The sequence below is a fragment of the Dendrobates tinctorius genome, unplaced genomic scaffold (assembly GCF_039654945.1).
Source record: "Dendrobates tinctorius isolate UK_male_01 unplaced genomic scaffold, ASM3965494v1 ptg000011l, whole genome shotgun sequence".
Taxonomy (NCBI): Eukaryota; Metazoa; Chordata; class Amphibia; order Anura; family Dendrobatidae; genus Dendrobates; species Dendrobates tinctorius.
This window is the reverse complement of record NW_027361679.1, coordinates 90329764-90347551: the sequence shown is the minus strand read 5'-3', so window position 1 is coordinate 90347551 and position 17788 is coordinate 90329764. Positions and strand designations below refer to the sequence as shown.

General features: G+C 43.5%; 1 protein-coding gene across 1 annotated transcript in view; it reads right to left on the bottom strand.

Moving 5' to 3' along the window:
• TIMM44 (translocase of inner mitochondrial membrane 44) overlaps positions 1–17788 on the bottom strand; it is a 100377-nt gene that overhangs the window by 21119 nt on the left and 61470 nt on the right. Inside the window, exon 10 of the mRNA XM_073544685.1 lies at positions 9638–9688. Within this exon, the coding sequence (XP_073400786.1) occupies positions 9638–9688 (51 nt within the window). The remainder of the gene's footprint in view (positions 1–9637; positions 9689–17788) is intronic.

Here is a 17788-nt window from a genome sequence, read left to right as displayed (position 1 = left end):
CCGGAAAGCCATGTGAAAGCACCCTAACTTTTTTGTTTTATTTGACCTTCCCCACCTTAAAAGCTAAAATATTGTCAGACCCCTGTTAAGAGGGATAAGCTTTACATGTTCCCTTCTGCATTTGGTTTCCTGTGGATTCTCACCTGTTATTTCTGATCACTTATTTGCCACCTTCACCCCCCCCCCTTCCCCAGTCAGACCAGTCATATCTCTCCTCAAAAAAAAGTATGAGGTCAGCTTTCTGGCATAGATCATGGTTAATTCATTGGACAGAGGCTGGCCACTGCAGGTAAAAATAATTGTCCTTAACCCCTTTACCCCCAAGGGTGGTTTGCACATTCATGACTGGGCCAATTTCTACAATTCTGACCACTGTCCCTTTATGAGGTAATAACTCTGGAACGCTTCCATGGATCCCGGTGATTCTGACATTGTTTTCTCATGACATATTGTACTTCATGTTAGTGGTAAAATGTCATTGATATAACCTGCGTGAAGCGTGTTTGCCACATGGGTTTTTTTTTTTTTGCCTTCCTCTGGATCAACATGTTAGGGCAAGTTAGGATAGGATATGGGTTGAACTAGATGGACTTAAAGTCTTCCTTCAACCTTAATAACTATGTTACTATGTTTACTTGTGAAAAAAAATGGAAATTTAGCGAAACTTTTGAAAATTTTGCAATTTTCCAACTTTGAATTTTTATGCCCTTAAATCACAGAGATATGGCACACAAAAAACTTAATAAGTAACATTTCATATATGTTTACTTTACATCAGCGCAATTTTGGAACCAAATTTTTTTTTGTTAGGAAGTTATAAGGGTTAAAAGTTGACCAGCGATTTCACATTTTTGCAACACCATTTTATTTTTACGGACCACATCACATTTGAAGTCAATTTGAGGGGTCTATATGATAGAAAATACCCAAAAGTGACACCATTCTAAAAACTGCACCCCTTAAGGTGCTCAAAACCACATTCAAGAAGTTTATTAACCCTTCAGATGCTTCACAGGAATGTTTTAATGATTAAAAAAAAAAAATGAACATTTAACTTTTTTTCACAAAAAAATTACTTCAGGTCCAATTTTTTTATTTTACCAAGGGTAACAGGAGAAATTGGACTGCAAAAGTTATTGTGCAATTTGTCCCAAGTACGCTGATACCTGATATGTGGGGGGGGGGGACCACTGTTTCGGCACATGGCAGAGCTCAGAAGGGAAGGAGCGCCGTTTGACTTTTTCACTGCAAAATTGGCTGGAATTCAGATCGGAGGCCATGTCACGTTTGGAGAGCCCCTGATGTGCCTAAACAGTGGAAACCCCCCCCCACTAGACCCCCCCCCAAGGAACTTATGTAGATATGTGGTGAGAACTTTGAACCCCCAAGGACTTCACAGGAGTTTATAACGTACAGCCATACAAATAAAAAATAATATTATTTCCACAAAAATTATCTTTTCATTCCCAATTTTTATTTTCCCAAGGGTAACAATACCCCAAAATTTATTGTGCAATTTGTCCTGAGTACGCTGATACCCAATATGTGGGAGTAAACCACTATTTGGGGGCATGGCAGAGCTCGGAAGGGAAGCAGCGCCATTTGACTTTTTTGGCTGGAATGGAGACCGGACGCCATGCCCCTGATGTGCCTAAGCAGTGGAAACCCCCCACAACTGACACCATTTTGGAAACTAGACCCCCCCCCCCAAAGGAACTTATCTAGATGTGTGGTGAGCACTTTGAACCCCCAAGTGCTTCACAGAAGTTTATAACGCCCGGGCGCGAAAATAAAAAAAATGATATTTTTTTGACAAACATGATCTTTTAGTCCCCAATTTTTTTTTTATTTTCCCAAGGGTAAGAGGAGAAATTGGACCCCAAAAGTTGCTGTCCAATTTGTCCTGAGTACGCCGATATCCCATATGTGGGAGAAAACTACTGTATGGGCACACATCGGGGCTCGGAAGAGAAGTAGTGACGTTTTGGAATACAGACTTTGATGGAATGGTCTGTGGGTGTCATGTTGCCTTTGGAGAGCCCCTGATGTGCCTAAACTGTGGAAATCACCCACAAATCACCCCATTTTGGAAACTAGACCCCCCAAGGAACTTATCTAGATGTGTGATGAGCACTTTGAACCCCCAAGTGCTTCACAGAATTTTATAACGCCTGGGCATGAAAATAAAAAAAAATCTTTTTTCCACAAACATGATCTTTTAGTCCCCATTTTTTTTTATTTTCCCAAGGGTAACAGGAGAAACTGGACCCCAAAAGTTGTTGTGCAATTTGTCCTGAGTAGACCGATACCCCATATGTGGGGGTAAACCACTGTTTGGGCGCATGGCAGAGCTTGGAAGGAAAGGAGCACCGTTTGAGTTTTTCAATGCAGAATTGGCTGGAATTGAGATCAGACGCCATGTTGCATTTGGAGAGCACCTGATGTGCCCAAACAGTGGAAACCTCCCAATTCTAACTCCAGCCCTAACCCCAACACACCCCTAACCCTAATATCAGCCCTAACCCTAGCCCTAACCCTAACCCTAACGGAAATGAATACTTTTTTTTTTTTCCATAACTAAGGGGGTGATAAAGGGGGCTTTGATTTACTATTTATGGCGGGTTTTTATGTTTTGCAGCTGTCACACGCTAAAAGACACTTTTTATTGCAAAAATAGTTTTTGCATCACCACATTTTGAGAGCTATAATTTTTCCATATTTTGACCCACCGAGTCATGTGAGGTCTTATTTTTTGCGGGACGAGTTGACATTTTTATTGGTACCATTTTCGGGCACGTGACTTTTTCTTTTTATTCCGATTTTTGGAACGCAGATTGAACAAAAACCAGCATTTCATGAATTTCTTTTGGGCGGTGCGTTTACACCGTTCCGCGTGTGGTAAAATTGATAAAGCGGTTTTATTCTTCGGGTCAATACGATTACAGTGATACCTCAGGTCAGTACGATTACAGTGATACCTCATTTATGTCTTTTTTCATGTTTTGGCGCTCTTCGCAGGCACCGAGGAAGCCGCCTCCATGCAGGCCCCCGCGGCCATCTTGTATCCGGGGGCCTGCAGGGAAGGAGGCCCCCAGAGCAACGCAGCGCACCGCGCTGCTCCGGGGGTCTCAGGGAAGCACGGAGGGAGCCCCCCTCCCTGCCGATGCTTCCCTAATCCCCTGGTACACTACGATCATGTTTGATCGCAGTGTGCCAGGGGTTAACGTGCCGGGGGCGGTCCGCGACCGCCCCTGACACATAGTGCCGGGTGTCAGCTGACACCCGGCCGCGATCAGTGGCCCCCCCCCCCCCCCACTGATCGCTTAGATATACTATACCGTCCGCGGTCATAGGGGCTCGGGTACCGTGGGCGGGATAGTACGTCTCATATCAGAAAGGGGTTAAAGGGACTGTCCATGATTGAGAAAGGAATCTGTAGTCACTGAGCATGCTATTACGATTCTCCAGTATTCCAGGTGAGAGAAGTCACGTGCTGTCTAAACTCCTTTGGCTTCTCTCGATTCATTATACTGAGAGATTCCAAACGCTTCTCATGAGCACATGACCGCAAGAATGCAAATTATATACATCCAGTTAGGTGACCACCTGCTCGCAACAGTAATAATGGAGAATCAAGACCGTGTAATGCACGCTGTCACAATTTGACAGTCTGAAGTCCCTTTAAGTTTGGAAAGAAAAAGAAAAATTTTTGATGCAAATTCGGCCAGATGGATGTGGAAGTAGGAGAGGTTGAACTTGATGGCTTGACGGTTGTCATAGCTTATGGGAAGACAAATCCCTTACTACTTAGCCAACTTTCCCCAATAAAAGATAAAGACATTCCAGGATAAAGGTCCAGGAGACAGCCTGACCCTGCAGTCATATTGATATCCATCTGTCCACTAGTTCTTACTAATTTACTAAATATATATTTGTAAAATGAAGGTAACAGATGAAAAGTAGTACTGCAGGGTCCGAATAACTAGTGTATACTGTTATTATAGAAACACAGGTTTGCAGGGCAGTTGTGGGACCAGGAAAAGGATATTTTTAACCACTAATACTAGATGTGTTTTGGGCCTTAGGAGACAATCTTTTTTCTGTCTTTTTCATTATCTCTTTCCAAAAGACCTTTTCTTTTAAATTAAAATTTATTAAGTTTGCTGGAGCCTCCATCTACCGTAGTTATCGACAGCCTAAGGATCTGTGGGGCAGAGGCAAGCCCTTCCTGGTGTCAACCATCATCAATGCCGCAGTTGCCATTTAAATTGGCATCCCTTAAGAAAAATAGAAATTAATTTTATTCTATAAAAACAAAAGAGTGGAAAGTCATAAGAAACATGGTTTTTAAGGGGTGTCCTGTACACTGCATACTGTTAAGCAGTAACACATTTATGGAAAAGAGATCTTCTGGCATGTATACATGCATGCAATTAGGCCAATATTCACACATTAAACACGTACACACAGAAAAATAGAGCGAAGCTGTGCCAAAAATACTGTAATACGGGTAGCTTTTTGGACATTTACCCTTTTAGTCCAATATAATATAGATAGAAAAATAAACAGCACTCTTAATGATGTGAACAAAGTCAAAGACTTTATTAGCCCATGTGGCAACGTTTCAGTTCCAGCTTTCTCAAAAGAGGTTCTATTATGGAGCCGAAACACTGCCGCTAATAAATAATAATAACGTATATATCTCCTTCATGATTCTATTACTTATGTAACGCACTGACTAATGCCAGACATGCACACCACAGTGAATTGGGGAACATTCACTTCTATAAAACATGAATTGTAATGTGGACGGGAGGGTAGTTGGAATACAGAGCTTGTATCGTTAGGCTGTTAAAACGCCCTACTGGTTCTCAAATAGAGAGGGAGAGAGAATTCTTATCAGCTTAAAGGCTGTGGGAGACAACTAATTTTTTGGGAGGGGGGTTTATTCCAGTTGGGAAGTTGAGAAAGGGGGTAGTGGTGGGGGGGAGGGATGGGGGGGGGAGGATCGAGATTCTACCTATAACGTGTCTAATGTTTGGGATTGCAACATATTATGGGGGATAGAATTAAGATTCTAAGCTGGAACGTTAGGGGTCTCGCTAATGCTTCAAAACGGGTTGCAATTTTACAATATCTGAAGCTGAGGCCCTCAGTGATTTGCCTCCAAGAGACACACTTGGTAGAGGATAAAGTCGCAATGCTACAAAAAAGATGGGTGAGGAAGGCTTATCACTCGACGTATTCGGCCTATGCAAGGGGAGTGTCTGTGTTAATCCACAATTCTACTCCATACGAAGAAGTGGAGGCTATAATAGATAGGGACGGGCAATACGTGTTTATTGTATGCAGAATTTTGAATAGATTATTATGTATTGTGTCCTTGTATATCCCTCCACCATTCTCTAGAAAAAAGATACAGGAAATTCTGGACTTATCTGGGAAATGGATGGGAGTCCCGCTGCTTGTAATCGGTGATGTAAATAATATTGCAAATGATCATTGGGATAAAGGTAAACATACGGGGGGGTGGGAAGGGGGGGAAGGTGACACCTTTTGGAAACTACATGAGGGAGATTGGTTGGATAGATTTGTGGAGAGTTCGGAATATGGAGAAATATACTTATTCATGTTATTCGGCGACATACGGATCTTTATCTCGTATTGATGTGGCTTTAGGAAATGAGGGAATGGATGACTTGGTACAGGAAGTGGAATATCTGCCCAGAGTCCTATCGGATCATTGTCCACTGGAGGTGTCTCTACAATTGGGAGGGCAAGGGAGGTTGACAGGAATGGGATGGAAAATTCACCCCTTTTGGTTATGGTTGCTGGATATGGGAAAGGTGGGAGAAGAATTGGGAGAATTTTTTAGGATAAATGAAGGCAGTGCTGAGGGCCATATAGTCTGGGATACTATGAAGGCCTTTTTGAGAGGGATTTTATTCAGAGAAGTATCTCGATATAAGACTAAGTCTCAAAATTAAGACAAAGCAGTGATGGAGGAACTAAGGGCAGCGGAGGAGGCATTGGGTGCGCAGTGTAATACAGATACGCAGACCCGCATGAAAGTGGCCCAATTGGAAGTTAATAAACTTCATATCCGTAAGGCGGAGAGACGGCGGGCGTTTCGGAATGAGGCATTCTACGCGGAGGGTGAAAAAGTGGGGCACCTGCTCTCAGTGGTGGCGTCGGCACAACGGGAATCTTCCCATGTATATGCAATTAAAAATAAGGAAGGTACCGTGGTTTCACAGGGGGATCAAATTTTGGAAGTATTTAAACAGTTTTACAGTGAGTTATACTCCTCAAAGACACATAAAGGTCAAGAGGAGATGGACAGTTATTTGGGAACGATTGAGCTTCCTAGATTGGGGGATGAAGATAGAGAGTGGATGGATAGGCCGCTTACGGCAGAGGAGTTGAGGATGGCATTGGCGGACATGGCGGGTAATAAGGCCCCGGGGGTAGATGGTATTCCAACGGAGGTCTATAAAATACTAAATGAAGAAGTAATAACTAAATTGGTGAAGGTATTTGATGAGTCGTTGGAGAGGGGACAGCTGCCTACTTCTATGAGACAGGCCATTGTTGTGGTCATTCCTAAAGCCGATAGAGACCCTTTGGATCCGGAGTCCTACAGACCGATTTCACTTCTTACGACAGATATTAAGATATTGGCAAAGGCCTTGGCCAACAGGTTGACCCGTGTGGTGGCTAAAATAATTCACCCAGATCAATCGGGTTTTATGCCCAATAAATCTACAGCAATCAATCTAAGAAGATTATATTTAAATATGCAAATTCCGGCCGATAATGCTGGAAAAAGAGTGGTAGTGTCTTTGGATGCCCATAAGGCTTTTGACTGTGTAGAATGGAAGTACTTGTGGTCGGTCCTGTTGGGCTTTGGGTTCGGGCCTAGGTTTATGTCTTGGGTGGGGTTGCTGTATTCCTCTCCGACGGCAAAAATCAGAGTAAACAATAAATTATCTGATAGTTTCTCACTACATAGGGGTACGAGACAGGGATGCCCATTATCTCCGTTGCTGTTTGCCCTGGCCGTGGAACCCCTAGCTATTAAAATAAGGGATTCACAGGAGATAAAGGGATTTGTTTATGGAAGGAAGGAGGAGAAGGTGTCTCTGTACGCTGATGATATTCTGCTATACCTGGGGGACTCGGGGGAGAACTTGGATAATGCGATGGCATTAATTGAGGAATTCGGAGAATTTTCTGGACTCAAAATTAACTGGGATAAATCGTGCATCATGCCCATTGATACAGTAGATGGAGATATTGGGGAGGTTGGAATATCACCGAAATTGAGAGTAGTTTCGAGATTTAAATATCTGGGGATACAGATCACCCTCCCTTTGAGTAGTTTTGAAGAACTTAATTTAAGCCCTCTGCTACAAAAAGTTTTTTCCAAGATCTCGGCGTGGAATAAATTACATCTTTCGGTGATTGGAAGGGTAAATCTTTTAAAAATGATTGCGATGCCGCAGCTGCTGTATGTACTGCATAATTCTCCAATTTGGATCCCACAGAGTAGGTTCTGTAAAATTAAATCGCTGTTCGGCGACCTAATATGGGGGGGGGGGGGGAAGCCCACGGTTTAAACAAGAAACGTTGCAGAGGCCGAAAGAGGACGGGGGGGTGGCGCTTCCTAATCCCTGGGTATATTTTTTAGCAGCACAATGTCAACATATGGGAGGATGGGGGGAGGAGACGGGACAGGAACAATCGCCCAGTAGTTTGAGAAAGCTGTTTGGGAAATGGCCTTTGGGAGAGAGCCTGAAAGGGGGGCAGTTTTTAAAATTTGGCTCTAGGTTTCCTACGGTTCTCCTTATTCATAAGGTATGGGAGAAAGTTAAACAGATTAGGGGTGTCACGGGCCTTACTAAATACTCTCCAGTGTGGGATAACATAAATTTACAAGAATTCCAGCGAATGGAGGGATTTGGGCTTTGGAGAGAGGCAGGAATCAGACGGATGGGTCAGCTTGTGGGTCAGGGGAGACTTAAATCATTCATGGAGCTACAATCAGAGTTCCAGCTTCCACACTCAAATATGTATCATTATAAAAGAATTCAGCATGCGTATCGGTCGCAATGTCGGAGGAGGCCTGTTGAGGTCCAGATTGATGTCACGCTGGCCTCCATTTTGGGGAACAGCGAGACAAAGGGGGCAGTCTCAGAAGTGTATAGAGATTTATTATTTACATTTCTAGTCAGTCATCCCATCAAGGCTAGAGTGAAATGGGAGGCTGAATTGGGAGAAATAAGTGATGATAGATGGGAATCTATTTTAGAATATGTGCCTAAGATTTCTATGAGCGAACCTGGGAGGATGTCTCAGCTGTACGTAATTCATAGAGCTTACAGAACTCCTGATAGATTGTTCAAGATGGGTTTGAGGTCTGATTCCGATTGTCCACGGTGTTCGCAGGAGCGGGCAGATATGATGCACATCCCGCGCAACGCGCGTAGGGGCTACACGTGTGGCATACTAATCAGCTATGGGTAAGCGGTTTTGAACAGGTTTTTCATTATGTGGCCTCCAGACTAAGATTTTGAGCTATTATGTTGTGATGGTTTATTACTGTGAGGGGGTCACCTTGTGGGATTCTCTGGATATCTGAAAGAAAGACTTTAAGCACTGGCACTTTACTTATCTCTGCATATCCATTATACACATTCCATTGCTGTTAGTATTGCTACATGTGTGTTTTTTCTGTACCTGAATTCCTTATCATATGGAGCTCTTTTATTATGTGACCCGTCTTTATGTACTTCATTGTCTATATTATTAACTTTTCAGAATAAAACTATTTTTTATATTATCCTTGGTGGATGTCTTTACTCCATGTGTTTTTGTATACAAAGTATTGGGAGTTTTTCCACAGCTAGTGCATGTTATGGGGTGGTCATCATGGGTCAGGGCCACCTATAATTATATGTTCACTGCCCTTGAAATTTTGTTTGCTAGATATGATGCACGTTGTGGTGTTGCCCTAGATTGTCTACATACTGGACAGTTGTACTGAATCGGATCGAATGGATATATAAATGTGTAATCCCCAGGGACCCTTTGATCTGTATTTTAGGCTTTGTGGAAGAATTGGCAGCGGCGGCTATGGTCAAACTGGCGATTGCTAGACTGTTGTTCATAGCAAGGAAATTGATTGCCCGGTTTTGGATCAGAGAGGAGCCTCCGACTAGACGGGACTTTCTTGCGCAGGCAGAGCATATAATTTCATTGGAAAAAAGTATTTACACTAAGAGAAATAAACTTGAGGTGTTTCACAAGATATGGCAGCCATGGGTAGAATGGAGTTAGAGGGGTGGGAGGGACGTATTGGGATATGGAAGATATTCACATTACATAACTATATATGGATGTTGGAAAGAGTACTGGACGAGGAACGGGGAAGGCACTGAAGGGATCTCGGAGGGGGGATAGGGGGGGGAAAAGGGAGGGAGGAGTTTTGTTTTTGTTTATAAAAACATGTTTATATGTGAACAATTGCTTGATGTCATGTATATGATGTAATTGTTATCATAAATAAAAATGTAGCTGAATAAAAAAAATAAAACATGAATTGTATGGGAAGATAACTAAAGAAATGCAAACTCACCGCTTCGTAGCACCAGTCCTTGAGAACATCAAGGTCGCCTCTTACAATTGCCTTAAGAAGAGAAAAGAAAGTTCATTTACACCCTTAGAACTTGTGTACACACCCATACTTTCAGTCAGAGTGTGACCCAACAAAACATTAGATCGCACTCATACTATGGGGACTTGTACGTGTGCGATTTTTTTCTTCGGACAGACTGTCCAAGGAAAAAAATTGCAGCAAGCCTGAGTTTTATCCAACATTCGGATTGCACTCGGCCACTCAAGTCAATGATTCAGTGGAAAACATTGGACTGCACTCGGATGACATTTGAGTGTACACTGTGTGCAGAATTATTAGGCTGAGTTCACACGTGGCGTTTTTTTCGCGTTTCTGCGGCGAAAACGCAAAAAATAAGCATCCCATGCATTCCTATGGGATTCCGCAATGCTGTGCTAATGCTGCGGTTTTTACCGCAGCGGAATCTCTTTGCGGTAAAAAAACGCAGCATGCTCATTAATTTTGCGGAATCGCGGCGATCCCGCACCCATAGGAATGCATTGTTCTGCTTACTTTCCGCATGTGGCTGTGCACACCATGCAAAAAGTAAGCAGAACATTTGCGGATGGTACCCACGGTCCGGAGGAGACTGTCCTCCGGGCTTTGGGTACCATATCCCTGTAAAAGACAGAATTTAAAATAAAAAATATTGCTATTCTCACTTTCCGACGTCCCGCGCAGCCTTCCCGCCTCTCTCCATGCTCCCGGTCCCAGTAAGCCTTTGCGAGTGATGACGTCCGTTCTCGCGGGATCCCGAAGTCTCGCAGTCATTTGCGTGAGGTCATCGCGAATAACCGCGAGAACAGACGACATCGCGGTAATTGTCACAAAGGATTACTGGGACCAGGAGCGTGGAGAGGGGCGGGAAGGCTGCGCGGGACGTTGGAAGGTGAGAATAACAATATTTTTTTATTATTTTTTACATTCTTTTACTATTGATGCCGCATAGACGGCCTCAATAGTAAAAAGTTGGTCACACTCGTCAAACACTATGTTTGACGAGTGTGACCAACCTGTCAATCAGTTCTCCAAGCGATGCTCCAGATCGCTTGGAAAACGCTAGCAATTTTGCAAGCTAATTACGCTTGCAAAATGCTAGTTTTTCCGCGGGAAAATCGTGGGAATTTAAAATGTGATTTTTCCCGCGGAATGGAATTCCGGAATTCTCGCGGCAATTTCCGCGAGAGTTCCGCTACGTGTGAACCCAGCCTTAGGCAAGTTGTATTTGAGAGGATTGTTTTTATTATTAAACAACAACTACGTTCTCAATCAACCCAAAAGACTCAAATGCAAAGTACTACATCTGGGCAATAAAAATGAAAAAAGCATATATAGAATGGGAGGAATAGGGCTAAGTGACAGCACATGTGAAAAAGACTTGGGTATACTAATAGATCACAGACTGAATATGAGTCAACAGTGTGATGCAGCAGCAAAAAAGGCAAATGCAATTCTAGGATGTATTAACAGAAGCATCCAGTCTAGATCACGTGAAGTCATTATTTCCCTCTACTCCTCTTTGGTCAGACCTCATCTGGAATATTGTGTCCAGTTTTGGGCACCACATTTTAAAAAAGACATCAACAAACTGGAGCAAGTTCAGAAAAGAGCGACCAGAATGGTGACCGGTCTACAAACCCTGTCTTATGAGGAAAGGTTGCAGGATTTGGGAATGTTTAGTTTGCAAAAGAGAAGACTGAGAGGAGACTTAATAGCTGTCTACAAATATCTAAAGGGCTGTCACATTGTAGAAGGATCAACTTTATTTTCATTTGCACAAGGAAAGACTTTTTGACAGTTAGAGTGATCAATGAGTGGAACAGGCTGCCACGAGAAGTGGTGAGTTCTCCTTCAATGGAAGTCTTCAAACAGAGGCTGGACAGACATCTGACTGGGATGATTTAGCGAATCCTGCTTTGAGCAGGGGGTTGGACCAGATGGCCCAGGAGGTCCCTTCCAACTCTACGATTCTATGATTCTATGAAATATCAAAGCTTAATATTTTTGGAAGTTGGAGTGGGTTTTTTTTTCTTGGTTTGGCTATCTTAGGAGGATATCTGTGTGTGCAGGTAACTATTACTGTGCAGATTTATTAGGCAACTTAATAAAAAACAAATATATACCCATCTCATTTGTTTATTTTCACTAGGTAAACCAATATAACACAAAATTTAGAAATAAACATTTGACATTCAAAAACAAAAAAAAAAATCAGTGACCAATATAGCCACCTTTCTTTACGATGACACTCAAAAGCCTTCCATCCATAGATTCTGTCAGTTGTTTGATCTGTTTACGATCAACATTGCGTGCAGCAGCCACCACAGCCTCCCAGTCAATTGTTCCGAGAGGTGTACTGTTTTCCCTCCCTGTAGATCTCACATTTTGAGGGACCACAGGTTCTCTATGGGGTTCAGGTCAGGTGAACAAGGGGACCATGTCATTATTTTTTCTTCTTTTAGACCTTTACTGGGCAGCCACGCTGTGGAGTATTTGGATGCATGTGATGGAGCATTGTCCTGCATGAAAATCATGTTTTTCTTGAACGATACCGACTTCTTCCTGTACCACTGCTTGAAGAAGGTGTCTTCCAGAAACTGCCAGTAGGTCTGAGAGTTGAGCTTCACTCCATCCTCAACCCGAAAAGGTCCCACAAGTTCATCTTCGATGATACCAGCCCATACCAGTACCCCACCTCCACCTTGCTGGTGTCTGAGTCGGAGTGGAGCTCTCTGCCCTTTACTGATCCAGCCTCGGGCCCATTCATCTGGCCCTTCAAGAGTCACTCATTTCATCAGTCCATAAAACCTTAGAAAAATCTGTCTTAAGATATTTCTTGGCCCAGTCTTGACGTTTTATCTTATGTTTCTTGTTCAAAGGTGGTCGTTTTTCAGCCTTCCTTACCTTGGCCATGTCCCTGAGTATGGCACACCTTGTGCTTTTTGATACTCCAGTAACATTGCAGCTCTGAAATATGGCAAAACTGGTGGCAAATGGCATCTTGGCAGCCTCACGCTTGATTTTCCTCAATTCATGGGCAGATATTTTGCGCCTTTTTTTTTTTTTTTTTTTTTTTTTTTTATCAACACACTTCTTGCGACCCTGTTGGATATTTGCCATGAAACGCTTGATTGTTCGGTGATCACGCTTCAAAAGTTTGGCAATTTCAAGACTGCTGCATCCCTTTGCAAGACATCTCACAATTTTTGACTTTTCAGAGTCCGTCAAATCTCTCTTCTGACCCATTTTGCCAAAGGAAAGGAAGTTGCCTAATAATTAAGCACACCTTATATAGGGTGTTATGTCATTAGACCACACCCCTCTTCATTACAGAGATGCAAGTCACCTGATTTACATAATTGGCAGTTGACTTTCAAGCCTATACAGCTTGGAGTAGGACATGTATAAAAAGGATGATGTGATCATAATACTCATTTGCCTAATAATTCTGCACCCAGTGTAGTCCAAATTTCACAGACTGAGAGAATGGAGACATTTTCTACCATCTTTTCCACATCTGAGAAAATCGGATCCCACTTTGATCAAAACAGGAGATGAAGTCAGAGTGCTTCGAAACGCGCAGAGAATAAACTGCACTGTTCCTTACATGCCACGAATCGGATTTTACAACCAGCAGTGCAGGACACACAGATCTCTTATTACATTGTTAAGTTTCACAGAAGCCTTTCCCACAGAAAAGTATATTAATCTGATCATCTCTTCCTGCTCTATAGCAACCTGCCTGCGTATCAGATACCATTTTCAACCTGACAGACTCTCTTTAAGATTGGGGTAGGCGAATGTGCACTAGGGATAGAACTTGTGCCTTGGGGTTGGGACAAGTATATTAGGGCTATAGCCAGGACAGGTGCCATAGGCTAGGGAAAAAGGGTTAGGATTGGGACTTAGAATTAAGAATTAGGGTCAGATAATGTGCATAACTGTTGGTAAATATTCGAATTAGAGTTCTTTTGACATAGGTACATTACGGGCAAGACTGCGAAGAATGGATAAGAGTAAGGGTTGGAACATGTGTATTAAGGTTTGGGTTGAGGCGCGTGCATTATGGATGAAACATGCACTTAGGGCAGGATGTGTGCCCTAGGGTTAGAGTTGTGAAGATGCCTTTCGGTTAGAAAATCAGCTTTAACCCCTTTATGACCTCCGCCGTACTAGTACTTCGGAGGTCGCTTCCCTCCCTTTGATGTGGGCTCTGGCGGTGAGCCTACATCTTTCCCGGGACATGTCAGCAGTTTTGAACAGCTAACATGTGCCCGCAATAGCCGCAGGTGGAATCGCGATACTGACAGCGGCATTTTACAAGCGCTTCCAGCAATCGCGCCGGAAATACGCTCACCGGTGACCCGCATCACGTGATCGTGGGTCACTGGTTTGTTGGCATGACAGCCAGAGGTCTCCTGGAAACCTCTATGGTTGTCAGTGCCGGATTGCTGTGAGTGCCACGTCGGTGCATCATCGCCTCTATGTAGCACAGCCGATCGGGTAGTGACAGCTTCTAGTCTCCCATGGAGACTATTGAAGCATGCCAAACGTGGAAAAAAAAATGTTAAAAATATTTATTTAAAAAAAAAAAAAATAAGTTTAAATCACCCCCCTTTCGCCCCATTCAAATTAAAACAATAAAAATAAAATCAAACATACACATATTTGGTATCACCACATTCAGAATCGCCCGATCGATCAATAAAAAATAAGGATTAATCTGAACGCTAAATGGCGTAGAGAGAAAAAAATTCAAAACGCCAGAATTCCAATTTTTGGTTGCTGCGACATTGCATTAAAATGCAATAACGGGCAATCAAAAGATCGTATCTGCAGCAAAATAAGCCGGATTACTTACCGGTAATGCTCTTTTAATGAGTCCACGACAGCACCCACTGCAGGTATCGGATCCGCCGCATTTGGAACAGGAAACCCTACAGAAAGATAAAAGGGGGCGGTCTGCCTTTCCTCCTCAGTTTTGCATTTCAGAGTACCAGGAGGACCGCCAAGGGTTAGACGATGTCTTTCTATCTCTAACTTTACTTATTCATCTTTAGCAGATATATTTTATTATTGATATCTTAGCAGGGAGAGAAGTGAGCGGGTGCTGTCGTGGACTCATTAAAAGAGCATTACTGGTAAGTAATCCGGCTTTTTACCCTTCGCCACGACTGCACCCACTGGAGAGATTCCAGAGACCATCACCTGGATGGGACCACCGTGCCAAGGACAATCCTGCCAAAGCTTAGGTAAGCAGTTGATGAAAGGTCAAGTCTATAGTCATTATAGAAGGTAGAAGAAGTTGACCAAATTACTGCCTTACATATGGCTTCAATTGGGACGTCTCCCCTCTCGGCCCAGGAGGTTGCCACTGCTCTAGTGGAGTGTGCTCTGATGTTCTCCGGAGGATCTTCATGTTTTGCGGAGTAAGCTAAGCGAATGGCATCCCTGATCCATCGGGAAATGGTGCTCTTCGTGACTCCGTACCCTTTTTTACAGCCCTGAAAAGATATGAACAGAGCCCTACACTGCCTCCAGCTCCTGGACCTCTCAATACATTTTAGGTCAGCTCTTCTAACATCCAAGGTGTGGAATTTCCTCTCCTCCAGAGTGGAGGGGTCTCCAAAGAAGGTCGGGAGAAGTATCTCTTGAGATCTATGGAATTTTGTTGATACCTTAGGCAGGTATGAGGAGTCTGGTTTTAATATTAACCTATCCTGGTATATCTGAAAAAAGGGTGGGTCTATGGATAGGGCTTGGATATCACTCACTCGCCTAGCAGACGTTAGTGCCACTACGAGGGCGAACTTGAGTGACAAGCATTTCAGGGATATTGGGTCTATCGGCTCAAAGGGTTCCTCCATCAGGGTGTCTAAGACCAGATTTAAGTCCCATGCAGGGACTGCAGGTATGTGAACCAGAGTTATCCGTTATCAAGCTGAAATAAATCACGATATCCACTTATTTCCTGCTTTATTATGGCCGTACAGTGCCCCTAATGCGGACACTTGGACTTTCAGCGTGTTTACCGCCAGGCCCAAGTTCTTCACTTTCTGTAGAAATTCCAAGATAGGAACTATCGGTACTCCTGTGGTATGAGGCGCTGTATGAAACTGCAGGAATTTCTTCCATATCCGTGTATAAATTTGGGTAGTGGACTGCTTCCTGCTCTGTAGGAGCGTAGCAATTAGTGTTTCAGAAAACCCTCTTGATCTTAGTAGCTGCCTTTCAAATTCCACGCCGTCAAGTGCAAGCTGTCCACTTGGGGGTGGAAAAAAGGGCCTTGGGAGAGTAGGTTGGGAATCGAAGGGAGAACCCAAGGATCTGTCACCGACATGATTCGTAGCCATGAGAACCACGGTCTCTTGGGCCAGAATGGTGCTATCAAGATTACTCTCGCCTTGTCCTGTGTGATCTTCCGAATGACCTGTGGTAGGAGAATTATTGGAGGGAAGGCATATGCCAGGCTGAATTTCCATGAGGCCTGGAGGGCATCCAGTATGTCTGGATGATCTGACGGAGACAGGGAAGCAAATGTTTTTATTTGTCTGTTCTCTTTTGTGGCAAAGAGGTCCACCTGAGGTTGCCCCCATAGAGCTACTATGTCCTTGAAGACTCGGCGATTGAGGCACCATTCCCCTTGCCGAAGTGTGTGTCGGCTTAAGAAGTCTGCCTCTTGGTTGTTCTCTCCCATGATATGAAGAGCCGAGAGGGACAACAAATAACTTTCGGCTAAGTTTAAGATTCTTGCCGCAGAAGACATCAGAGTCTCTGATCGAGTACCTCCCTTTCTGTTTATGTAGGCCACTGTAGTGGTGCTGTCCGATAAGATCCTGACATGCTTCTGGTGGAGCTGTGGAAGAAAATGGTGTAGAGCATAATATACCGCCGTCAGTTCTTTCAAATTAGATGAGTAGCCCAGTTCATCTCTATTCCACCTTCCTTGACAAAAAATATTCCCCATATGGGCTCCCCAGCCGTGGGGGCTAACGTCGGTGGTTAGGATACAAGATGGTACTATAACCCATGGGACTCCTGGGTTATCATCTAGCCACCACTCTAGAGAAGCCAAGACCTCCTGTGTTAAGGTTATCTTGCTCTCAAGGTGCCCACTATGTCGCCTGTCCTCTTGGAGGATCTGATGCTGCAGTGTGCGGATGTGACAATGGGCCAACCGGACTGCCGGGGCACAAGAAGTGAGCGACCCTAATAGTGACATTGCCCCTCTCAGAGACATACGTGGTCTACTTATGGCTGCCTCAACTTTCTCTTTTATGAGCGCAATCTTTACCTGAGGGAGTAGACATCTCTGGGTTGTGGAGTCTAACTGGAACCCTAAGAACCCCTGGACTTCTGGAAGTTGATGATCCAGCCTAGATCCTGCAAAGACGAGACCGCGTCAGCGACACGTCTGGTACACTGGGTGACCAAGTTCCCGATAATTAGGAAGTCATCTAGGTAAGGCACGATTAGGGTGTCTTTCTGACGAAGATAGGCCATTACCTCTGCCATCACCTTGGTGAAGATTCTTGGCGCTGTAGAGAGGCCGAAAGGCATGGCCGTATACTGAAAATGACGGATCTTGCCTTCGAAAGTTCGAATACCATCGCGACCCTTAGGTAACCTTTGGTATCTATCATGAATAGGAAGATGATAGTAAGCATCTTTCAAGTCAATCCCCGCCATTTCACAGTTTGGAAAGAGAAGCTTTATAGTGGATCTAATTGATTCCATTTTAAACTTATAATTTTTTATAAATGTATTAAGTTTCCTCAAGTTTAGAATTGTCCTAAACGTACCATCTGGTTTGGAAATTAAAAATAAAGGAGAGTAGAACCCTCTACCCTCTTGTCCCTCTGGGACTTCTACCAAAACTCCCTTGGACAGTAGGCTCCGAATCTCTACTTCGAGGGCCTTTTGTTGAACTATAGCATTAAGGCGGGTTATGATAAAGAAATCATAAGAGATTTGAAGGAATTCTATTTTCATTCCCTCTTTAATTATACTTAGAATCCATGGACTTGAAGTTATTTGTTCCCATTTTGAAGCAAAAAATTTTAGTCTACCCCCCACTGGGAGGACAGATTTTTTACTAATTATTTTCCTTTC